At 33.6% G+C, this 12,315-nt stretch overlaps 1 protein-coding gene across 1 annotated transcript in view; it reads left to right on the top strand.

The window, feature by feature from the left end:
• Positions 1 to 12,315, top strand: part of LOC100377578 (uncharacterized) — a 79,751-nt gene that overhangs the window by 5,420 nt on the left and 62,016 nt on the right. The window contains exons 2-8 of the mRNA XM_002736659.4: positions 3,195 to 3,486; positions 5,944 to 6,165; positions 6,560 to 6,646; positions 9,536 to 9,733; positions 9,995 to 10,202; positions 11,270 to 11,456; positions 12,072 to 12,211. Coding sequence (XP_002736705.2) covers positions 3,195 to 3,486; positions 5,944 to 6,165; positions 6,560 to 6,646; positions 9,536 to 9,733; positions 9,995 to 10,202; positions 11,270 to 11,456; positions 12,072 to 12,211 — 1,334 coding nt within the window. The remainder of the gene's footprint in view (positions 1 to 3,194; positions 3,487 to 5,943; positions 6,166 to 6,559; positions 6,647 to 9,535; positions 9,734 to 9,994; positions 10,203 to 11,269; positions 11,457 to 12,071; positions 12,212 to 12,315) is intronic.

Here is a 12,315-nt window from a genome sequence, read left to right as displayed (position 1 = left end):
GGACCACAGTGACGGGCAGGAAAAGCAGCGTGGCGGCCCCGCACACAAATTTAATGCTGGGGAGAACACTGTCATTTGTCACTAGCAACTGAAATTGATTGGCAATTAATTTGCAAATGAAAATTTAAACTGTAATCCCTGGGAACAGATTAGTCACCATTTAGTAGCAAATCCAGTCAATATAATTTACTAAATTGAACAACTCTCTAAGTATTTGATGACTGAATCAATTAGGCTGTCAGGATATTGAAAAAATAAATCAAAACCAGCAGTCTCATGCATGCTATACCGTCGTTTGTGTTTCAATTTTTATTTCATTACTTTGTATGTACTCTCAGGTTATTGTAATTAACATAAACAATGCACGGAACCCAATTAAATTAGGCCTGCAATTTAAATTTACAATCCTCTTCCCTCGTTAGCTATAACTAATCGTGTGTAATTTAAACTTCTGAAGGGATTGTATACCACATCAAGTTTCTCTCTTTCGTAAGAAGAGAAAGCCATCTTTGCTGCCAAAAGAGAAAAAAAATAATTGTAGTTTTGATAATTGCATCCTGTACTCCATAAATCTGCAGCTTGTATTACACTTACCCAGAAGGCATTGCTTCTATTACATTAAAAGTATGTACGAATATGTCTTATGCAGCAAAAATGAAACCAATATTGAATCATTCATTCCCCAGTTTAACATTTAGTTTTTCTTTTAGATATTTGCATTTACTTTCTCATGCTCTCATTAAGTTGTATGTCCTGCAGGCCTCTTCTATATCTAACCAATTCACCAATAAAAATGACATTGCAATGGTTTACTTATAAATCTTGAATTTCTTAGCCTTTATTAAGGTTTGCATCAACATCGCTCTAAACACCTATACTTTCTGAAAAAATTACCTTAAAATGTAAAAACCTGGAGTTTAAATTTCATTTCTGAAAAAATAAAAAAAGTAAAACAAACATACTAAATAATATTAAATTTCTATTAATCAGGTAAAATTATTTTATGTTTTATCATTATTATGCCGAACATACATGTATATTATAAACTTGGTGTGAAAACTCTGCCTCCTAAAATTGAATACAATATTTATCATGGATGAGCTGTTGCTATGGCTACATGTATGTATAGAAGGTTATCATATAAATGACTATGGTATTGATCAGCAGGGCATATCGTATATAAACTGCAGCTGGTGCTCCGTGTGTGTCGTACAGACAACGACGTGGATACTAAACCTTGAATTTCGTCTAGCTGCTTTGTGTTAACTATGAGTAAAAACGTAATACATTCACCAGTAAATCGCAGGAAGATGGAAACCACAAAGATTTGGAATCACTGTGCTTCTGAATCTGGATGGAATAATCGTCTATCGCTGAACGCATCTCGGTATTCAGTTTTCTTCTTTAATTTTATTTCCTTGTACCTCTCTTGTTTGTTTTTCCTTGTCTGTTAATAACTGTAGTATGTTATGAGTAAAATGTTTTTCCTTGTCTGTTAATAACTGTAGTATGTTACAAGTAAAATGTTTTTCTTTGAAACATTATTCTAATTAGCTAATTAATATAATTAGTCTAATTTCAGAGTCTCTACAAAATAATCAGTTACTGTGTGTTGGTAACTAGGGACTCATAATCCATAAACGCAGCCGCGTGTCTGCAACAAATGCAATTTACTATTTAACCAAATCCTTTATTAAATGCCGAAATTGATTTTTCATGTGATTTTTTTTGTTTTAACAAAGGCAATATTTAATATTTTGAATATATTTGTTCATTTTATTAATCCATATCTTTGAAAACCATACATTTAATTGTTTTTTTACATGTATATTATCAGCAAATTTGTAATACTATAGCTATACTTAAATTTAATAATATTTTTATTTAAGTGAAAGTAAGTTATGACGTAGATGTTGGCATTTATTGTTGCTGTGAGCTCTGACTGATTTTAATATTGCATATGCTGTATTCTTTTCTATACTTCAAATCATGCAGTGCTTTTTACATTTTTTTCTAAAGGTAAAGATTTCAGTCTTCAATGCATATCAATTGATTTAGAATTTCTGTAGTTTTACATGTATATCATGTATTTTCAGCAGTTCAGTTACTATGTCCTTTGGCTAGACTGTGCATTTATCACAGTGTATGTTGTTATCCATTGAATATACCTACATGTAACCGGAAATATTAAATGATGCTTTTTAACACTATCAAATTATAATACATATAGAAAATATCACCGTACACCAGTGATTGTTCTATACGTCACGTATAATCTTATTGCAATCAGAAATCCCTTTCTAAATTGAATGAAATATTGGTGATATGCATTCATGTAAGTTAAAATGGTCATATACAAGTATATAGAGGTCACCGGTAACATGAATTCTTGATTATTTGCTTCTAGCAGAAGGAAATAATACAGTATCGCAATAGAAATTTTTAATTTCAATTGCCTTTTTTTTTTTGTAGTCAGCACACCTCATTTATTCAGTGTGGGTCTTTTGCGATGTATATACAATTTGTGTAAAATATGTAATTGTGTTTGTTCACTAGAGATTGTTATATTCTGTAGCATTATTAAATTCCTCAGTCTGTGCATATACATCATGGTCTAACAACAAGGAAAAACAGTGACAACGTATCTTACCGGGGTACTACTAGATAAACTGTTTAAATTTTGTGAAATTTTAAGAAATTGTGTACGAGTAATGGTAAACCATTGACTGATATCATCCTGTCTACTCATGAGACTGTTTAGAATAGATTAGTCTTTCATTGACACTGTAGAGGAAATCATACATTCCATTATACATTTTTATTTATTAAATGCAACATTGTCTCCAGTGTTGTATTTTTTCAATAATTATTTCATTTTTGTTCATTATCAATATAAATTCTCATCTTGATTCATAAAGCCAAAGATTGATTTTGAAACTTCTTCATATAGCTGTTTTTATGAAATAAAAAATAGTGTATTATTTATGATGATATTTATATGTTATTGGTTTCCTGGTACTTTCAGAAGAAGCTATGCTTCTAGATTTTTTTTTCTCTGGTTTCTTAATCCTATTATAATACATGTATTTATTGTAATACTGGTAAATATAGATGACACAGTAAAACATTCACTATTTGTTTTTGTGACAATATTTCACTTTCATTCCTAACTATTTGCATGTTTATTTTCACAGCCCGTTGGCCGCTTACAACAGTCTTACTGATAGACATCTAGTAGGTTATTTTAACAACACTCGTATGCGCAGACACCTCGTCAAGTCTGGCCTTATTAGCAAAAAGGGGCTGATCATATCAGAACAGACATACAGGTTGAACGTGGCAAGAAAACAACACAAGAAACATGTGCGAGACTTGATGGCGCAAGCTATTGTGCATAGAACGCTAGACATGGAAAGACATAGACAAGTAGAAATAAAACGCAAATTAGAGGAAATCGCAAAAATTGAACTAGTTCGGCGAGTCAAGGTAAGTACATTACAAATGTGCATTTGTTAGAATAAAAATAGACCCTATAGAAAAGGGATATGAAACACTGGCAAACAACAAATGAAATCAGGATGTCTGATGTACCGTATGTACCGTATGTACCCGTATATTGTAATCCCATGTCATTTATAATTAGATTACCTTGGGTTAAACAGAAATGCCGCCATGTACAGGGATTCTAACAATAAAACCTTATAGTCCCAAATTGCTTTTGACATGGGTTGGAAAGCAGTGATTGTAAAATATCAATTATGTATCTTAACAGTGTTAAGTGAAACTTTGATTTGTGATCCGTTTTATTAAACAGCAGTGAGTTATGTACAACTCACTAATGCCCATGTATACTAGAAATACGCTAAATACGTACATGTTTATTCATGTAGCAGGCGATGAACTCAACTTGACTTTTCGATGTGGTGCTTTCTAACCGTGTTTACAATAGAAAAGAAATTTCACAAAACAATGCATCTCCTCAAATATATTATCTTTACTATTGCTACATGTCAGTAGTGGTATTTATGTCACCAGTCAGTAGTTCAGTGGCATTGTCGTTCAATGATGACAAATTGATATGATACATAAGAGGTTACGTATTAGCTTCTTTACTAGTTTTGTTATTTCAAAATGGTTATGTAGCTTAGGTCCATGGTCTATAGAACATGCCTGACTCAACTGCTGTACACGTGCTGCTTTACACAACAGCATGGGAGCTCTACGACTCAAGTTCGGCTCAATCAACCCTCAGGATTGAGCTGTGATAGGATTAGGCCCTGACATGGCTCCAACCGTATAAATGCATCGTGCTGAACAATCAGGGCCAAATTAAGACCCTATCTCGTCCCAGCAATGACTACTACGCATATGTTGCCACACTAACTGTGTGGACAACCGCAGATGAACGAATGGTAGCACCCGACGGCGACTTTAGGCAGTAATCATTCACTACATCTTTGCTGTATTCATTCACTACTACATTTGGCTCTAACGAACTGGATTGAACTCGGCAGATCTCGGCTCTTGTTTGGCCTGACTATGTAAACGCATTGAAGATCTTGCACAAATTAATAAGAGATTACAAGCAAAATACATAATAAATATGAAGCAGAATTGCTCATCAGGAATTAAAGATAAAGATATGAAGTACTTTTGTCAGACAATTTGTCTCATGAGAGTAAAAAAATAACCTGGGATGAAAATATAAATCATTTGACAACAATTTCATGCCTGTTGAGAACATTGTACACAGCTGTCAACTTATCTAGTAATTTTACAGTCCAGTGATAATCTCCAGAAGCATTTAATTGGTAGTTTTCAATTTATCCACCTTGGCAAACTAGTTATTATACATGTAGCATTGAAAATTATTATAAAAGTCATAAGTTATAGCATGCCTTAATTTTACAGGGTATATGTATTTTACTATATTGGCAACTGTGAATTCCTAATATGGAATGATTACATGTGTGTGAAGATGGGAGATGTTTTTAAAAAACAAAATTCATAGAGGAATAATTTTCGCTATTTTGCTCAGCTCTGGGTAATCCTTCACCGAGCAGTTGGGTTGTAATGACTTGTAATACTAAGGTTATTACGAGTATACCGCATAGTATGCAATTGATCACACCAACCTTCGCTATGGAATGGTTGATGCTCTCGTTGTACTGTCTTCGTTCATACATGGCAGCACCTTGTCATAAGCTTCATAGCATTAAAACTTATTGCCAGATTCCCTTGACATTTACCATATACATGTAGTACATGTAACTTTATTTCATGTTCATAAAACTCAGAAAAGAAAATGATGGCCAACAAAACTATTTTTTAGCACTATTGGTTCCTATAGTACAAAGGTTTTGTCATATATCACGATTACATGTGGTTAAAAAGATGAGTACTTATGGTTGTCCTAAATTATTTATCTGATTTTATGAAATAATGCTTTAACATGAAAATATATATACGGTAATTACATTGTTCTAAAAAGGCCCAGCCCGTATTTTGTCCTCCCCCCCACCCCATAAACAAATTTTATACTGGTTAAAAAAAAAAAGTTCTAAACGTTGATGACTTGTGTCTAAATCACCAATTATGTAACACTTTTGGAAACAAAATAACATGATAATTTATTCATTCTCACTTAACAAGGGCCACAAACATTGAATGCATTGTGTCGCTGAGATTCAGGATTGTGTTGATGGTTTTGTTTACTGTGAAGTACTTTTTACTTAGAATTTATTTTTGCTAAAGGGATGGATGAATCAGTAAAAATACCTTCAGTGAAAATAAACTTCATACAAAACAGCCTAGATGCCTTTCAGTGAAAATAAACTTCATACAAAACAGCCTAGATGCCTTTCAGTGAAAATTAATTCAAACTACAATGGAGTATTTATAGTAGTACTTTCTTTAGTCTACACTAAATTGTAATTTTTACAGACTGATCGCAGTAGACGAGGAGACGAGGACGTTCTACCTTACTTATCACCAAGGCAGAGTAATTCCAGACCCCATTCAGAACACAAAAAAGAGCAAGACAGGCGACGACCTAAAAGTTCTCGGGACAGACCACAGACAGCGCCTTCTGGTGCCAGATCACGGTCTCCATCCTCTTCCTCGTCTTCTTCCTCATCATCAGTTAGTTCAGCATCACGAGAAGAGGTAAGTTCTAGGTCTCATTATATACCTCACTTGTTGTGCTTCAGTGAGATAATTATACGGTTGTTTGTAATTGCTTGTGTTATTGCTTGCGGTCCATTACCTTACTTCATTTCTTCAGTTTTCTGTCATTGAAATTGCTGAACATACATGTACCCCGGTAGCAGTTACTCACACAAACAGGCCATTTCTGTGTATTACTTCCCTAAAAAACATGTCAACTAGTTTCAATCGATTCTCTATTCAATAAATGGTGTTTGGTTAGCATGGTGATGTCAATATAGTGGCTGCCATCATCTCTTGCAGACATCAGTGAATAACAAGAAATTCTACTGTGTCTATCCACACTGTATTGTGTTTAGATTTATTTACTCAAAAGTTGCCTTTTTCATTGTAGAGAAGAGTAGATAATAAAGAGAGTCACCATCACTCTAGGTCTAAACCAAAGGATAGTGATGAACTTGATACTCAGTACTTGATTGAGGTAACATACCAGATATGAACTATTATGTAGCAGTAATTTCATGTACTATGTGTAATTAATTCACCATTACGTAGTAGTAATATTTAATACATGTATGTGTAATTAATACATGATTATGTAGCAGTAATATATGTAACTAATTCACCATTATGTAGCAGTAATATGTGTAACTAATTCACCATTATGTAGTATTATGGTAATATGTAATATGTGTAATTAGTTCACCATTATGTAGCAGTAATATACCATTATATTTATGTAACAGTAATATTACATGTTACTAATTCAACATAATGTAGAAGTAATATTACGTTACTACATTGTAATTTGCAATTATGTAGCAGTAATATTGTCACCAATTCACCATCATGTAGCAGTAGTATGCATTACCAATTCACCATTAATGTAGTAGTAATATGTAATATGCGTTAGTAATTCAACATTATGTAGCAGTAATATTACGTTACTACATTGTAATTCGCAATTATGTAGCAGTAATGTTGTCACCAATTCACCATCATGTAGCAGTAGTATTACATATTTTACCAATTCACCAATATATAGCAGTAGTATGCATTACCAATTCACCATTAATGTAGTGATACTATGTAATACACATTACCAATTTACGTTATGTAGCAGTAATGTGTAATGCATGTAACCACTTCACATTACCTACAGCAGTAATGTGCAATACTCAGTTGCTTTGTAAGTTACAGTATCTATGACAATGTATTACTTATTCTGAATGCTTGCATAAAAAAAATAGTGTAAATAATTAATTTTCTCTGCTAGGGTTTTTTACGATTTGATGATTTTATGACATTCATGAAAACAATTGGGAAAAATCACTCAAATTTTGTGGGTTTCCCACTGGCTCACTAAAAAAAAAATGTTTTGCAAACTCAATATTATTATAATAGCAATTTACAGTGTGTGAGAATACAACACATGTTTTTGTTATATGTGACATTTTTTACAAAAGAAAGTATATGATGTAAAATTTTGTAAAGAAAAACAAAACGGAATCCACTCATACAATGTGTACTACCGGATTCGGCTGATACCCTGCCCTGGGCGATCTTATGGAGGATTTGATTTTTTTTTAGAAAAATGTGGACCTTTTGGCAGATATTACGAGGCCCATCTTGTATTGGGTCTGTGAATATTTCAATATTACCGACTTGATAATGCGTTGCATCCAGCTTGACGCAAATCATGTGTTCAAAAAATCTTTCAACTTTCACAAATACCATGAACGCGAAGAGTTAACTGGGGGTTAACTGAAAAGGAATGTCTTTTTTGAACAAAAAACACGTCAGTACAAGATTATGTGCACAAGGTTAGATTTATAGAACGTACATGACCGCTTCACTCAGTGTTTTAATAATCATGTCGCATGTGAAACGCAGGAGACATTTTAGTTCGCAAATTTCTTGTTTACTGACTTTTGTCTGGAATGCAATACAGACAAAGATTAAACATTGCTGATAACAACCAAGAGGCTCGAATCCGGAAAGCTTGGATATTTTAAACTTAGTAAATAACATTCTTTTCAAGCGTAGACTTTATTCGAGTGTAATAAACGTAAGTGAAATGTATTTTAACGAGTCATAATACGCAACAACAATTCGTATACAGCATTGGTTTTATTGAAGTTTTAATGCTTTTTGACTTTACAGTGAATTATTTTAGCGTCATATTTGAAATAGCGCGCTCGATACAAGATGTCGGACGGGAAAATTGGGGTCTGTAAAAATGTTTGCTGGTTCAGTCAGGCAATCTGTGGACCAAAACATCGCCCACTATTTGAAACATCGCCCATGGGCGGGGTTTAGGATGGGCGAGGTATCAGCCGAATCCGGTATTTGGTTGCTGACATTCAACAAAATTCCTCCTGTAATTCTATTTTCTGTATTCCTATTCAAATTAGAATTTGTAAAGAATTACAATCCGAGTGTTTGATTTTTCCCAGTTTCATTCCTTTTTTTTTGAGAACAAATAATTGTACGTTCATTTTCTTGCAAAACTCCTGTGAAAATGTCAGCATGATACAGTGAAAACATGTATGAATGCATATAGTGGACTTACTTGTTATCCTTAATGAGTTATACAATCTATTAAGTAAGGATTGTTGCACAATATATTTGTTTTTTTTGTAAATCCTATCGGTGTTAATATTGTCATAGATTCATGTAATTGTTTCCTTGTGAAGATTTTCTGTATTTTGTCATTGGTTTTTGCAACTTTGGTTTCTTAGGTACTTTACCCATGATGTACAGGGTCGTCTGTTGCACAATGATGTCATATCATCAAATTATAGCTAAAACGAAAATTCTGTATAGTTACTAAATGTAGCAATGATAATCCCTCATCAGTATTAACCTAAATAATTCCAAATCTCATAACATACTGTATAAAAACCATTTATTTTCACTGACATTTAATTTCACTATTTTGTGCATATTCACTCTGTTTTAATTTCATGAATTTGGCAGGGAAACAATAAGTTTTATTCTTGTTTCACATATTCATTTGGATTTAATTTAGCAAATTTTATTAAATAAATAAATAAATAATGCATAGTGACAACACAGCCGTCTCCAGCTTTAGTTAATTTGCATATGTACATTGTACCAGGATTTCTATTACAATTAACACAGTTTACATATGGTATCTATTATAAAAGCATCTTTAATAGAAGTGCATATAAACCAACAATGTAGATACCATGGTAATCTGTGTTAGAAAGTTTTCTCCAGGGTCTATCTTTCTCTAGTCATCTTTCTGTACATACATATAGTATATCTTTTATTATAATCCAGTTCAACTTTGTTTATTGTTTTTTGTGGCTGAATGATTTATAACTATACTGTATTTTTATCCTAGCTTGATCCAGCAGCATTACGACAGTTTTCTTTGGACATGGCTGACTTGGACATCAGTGGTGGCTCACCATACAGGGTACCTATGCTATTACCACAGCCACCGAAAAGTGCTTCGTCAACACCAAAAACCACACCCAGGCATCGCAGAAGAATGATTACAACAAAGGATGGAAGGAAATTAAGAGAGAAATCGCACAAGGTTTGTTTAGTATTATTTTTTAATCACAGTACAGTGACTGATTATGATGTATCTTTGCATGGACTTAGGTTGTTTGATTGTTAGCTACAAAGTATGTGTGATGTATCTTTGCATTGACTTGAGTTTCATTGTTATCTGTCATTTTAGGGTTCCTTAGCCCTGCATAGGAAGGAACCTCCTTACACCCACTCTACCCAGCTACAAAGTATGTGTGATGTATCTTTGCATTGACTTGAGTTTCATTGTTATCTGTCATTGTAGGGTTCCTTAGCCCTGCATAGAAAGGAACCTCCTTACACCCACTCTACCCAACTACAAAGTATGTGTGATGTATCTTTGCACTACCATGGTAAAGGATTAAATCTGGCCTATGAGAAACGTGACGAGGACAAAGATGAGGTTACTATATACCAACAACACTGTGGTGGAGAGAATCTCTGTGTCTTTAAGGGAATGATCCAGAAAGGAGGTAAGAACATACCATGTCTGTCTTTTATCTAAAATTTCATGTTGATGTCAATGATGTAAGTGGGTGACATGAAAGCCATTCAAATCATCAAAATTGTTTTGATCTTGAGTTGTCCATCAGTGAAGATGTTTTTTTCAGAGATTTGATTATATTCTTAGTGATTTGAGAACTTGAAAACATTGCTTTCACCCATATACGTCATTTTGACATCATTGAAATGTTCCATCACTAGAGGGCATGATTTATAGGATTGGTTTATTATGGCTGCCAAATAGTGTGAACTTAATACAGATAAGTCTTATTGGGGGTGGAGCTACGTCACAAGACGTTCCACGTTGCTAAGATGCACACCACTCTACCATGTATTTCTATGGGCTCTGTACATGCTGCTATGGAACGCCGGTCGGTGAGCCGGTGAAAATAGCTAACTTTGAGAAAACAGCACAATCTCTGAACAACCAAATTTATATATGTTGCATATGTAAGGATAATCTTGTTACACTGTTCAAGACATCTCAATAACCATCCCAAAGTACTGTTTTCTGATAGTTGTTGGCCTTTGTTTTCACCGTGATGGTTGCTAGGCGGTGAAAATGCCTGGATGTCCGCCCCTGTGTAAAACCATTTATTTTCACTGGCATTTAATTTCACTATTTTGATACATTGAATAACTTCACTGGATTTTTAAAGTCATGAACTTGGTGAAGAAACAATGAGTTTACTGTTATTTTACACGTTCACATGGGTTTAATTTAGCAGATTTTACTCATCAACGAAAATAGCGAAATTAAAAACCAGTGAATACTTAATATATTTACAGTATACAACACTGAATATTTGTAGCTGAATAGAGAAAATTGACCACATGAATTTTGTTTCTGCAAACATGAATCAATTTTAAATCCAGGAATGTCAAATTGGTTTTATTCAAATGACCATGTCCTAGTTACTAGTATTATGTAAATTGGAATGAATGAATGAATGAATCAATTTCATTTCAAAGGTGTGCATTTATACCACAGTGTTTTTCTATATGTTGATTTTCATATATTTGTGTTCTTATCTAGATGATATAGTATTTACTTCTCGTCGTCATCGTGGCTTTCCATTTGGTGTTACAATATATGTGAATGGTCTTGAAGATTTCCGTTTAAGTGCATGCTGTGAATATAAATACCGCCCTGGAAAAAGACTAGGTGGAAATAAAGGACATTTCTCATATAAAGCTGTAGAGGGCGGTTATCAGTGTTACAAGTAAGTGAAAGTCTGGCCTGTATGTGACGATGGAGAGCTAGGGCTGCATTTCAATGCTCAACACATCTACTCATATTTTTTTACATACACATGGCTGATTAATAATATAATAGTAATAGTTATCAAAAGTTTGTTATTGTGTTTGTATATTTATGATAATTACCAATATGTTCTTGTTCTTTGGTGTCACCTAATAATAGCCCATGCAGGACTTGCCTTTTAAAAATAACCTGCCAGCTGAAAATGGCTCTTCTGAACATACTGGTAGTAGCACGAGTGATTAAGGAAACTGTGCTGTTAATTTTTCTTTAAAATGCTATGAATTGAAAGAGTTATAATTAGCTCTCTTGTATCTTGACTTGGGTGAGTGATAGGTAAATGGAGTGATCACTCACCTTAGAATATAAGGTCTACCCTTGATACCTGTTTTCAGTTATTAATTTGTTGACAAAATTATCTCTCACTCTGCCATGCTTATTTATACATATTGTACACTGACAGTTATGTGTACCAGTCTGTGTTCAATTTCCCGTACTAAACAAAAATCAAAATACCAGGTGTGATTAAGTGTTAATTACAATCCTAAATGTACTACGTTGTATTATGTTGTTGCAGATGTGAAGTAGCTGCAGATATGAAAGGAAAGGAAAAGAAAGGAGACAAAAAAGTCAAGAAAACAAAAGATAAGAAAGAGAAATCCAAAAAAGCAAGCGATAAATCCAAAGGAGGAAAGAAAGATGATGACAAGTATCAGGGTGAGTCTGATTGGGAGACAGACAGTAGTTCCTCGTCTTCATCGTCATCGTCATCAAGCTCTAAAAAATCACATAGTGAGCAGTACAGTAGTGATTTTGAAGCT

This window comes from Saccoglossus kowalevskii, chromosome 14 (genome assembly GCF_978046115.1).
Source record: "Saccoglossus kowalevskii chromosome 14, keSacKowa6.1, whole genome shotgun sequence".
Taxonomy (NCBI): Eukaryota; Metazoa; Hemichordata; class Enteropneusta; family Harrimaniidae; genus Saccoglossus; species Saccoglossus kowalevskii.
This window is presented reverse-complemented; position numbering and strand designations above follow the sequence as displayed.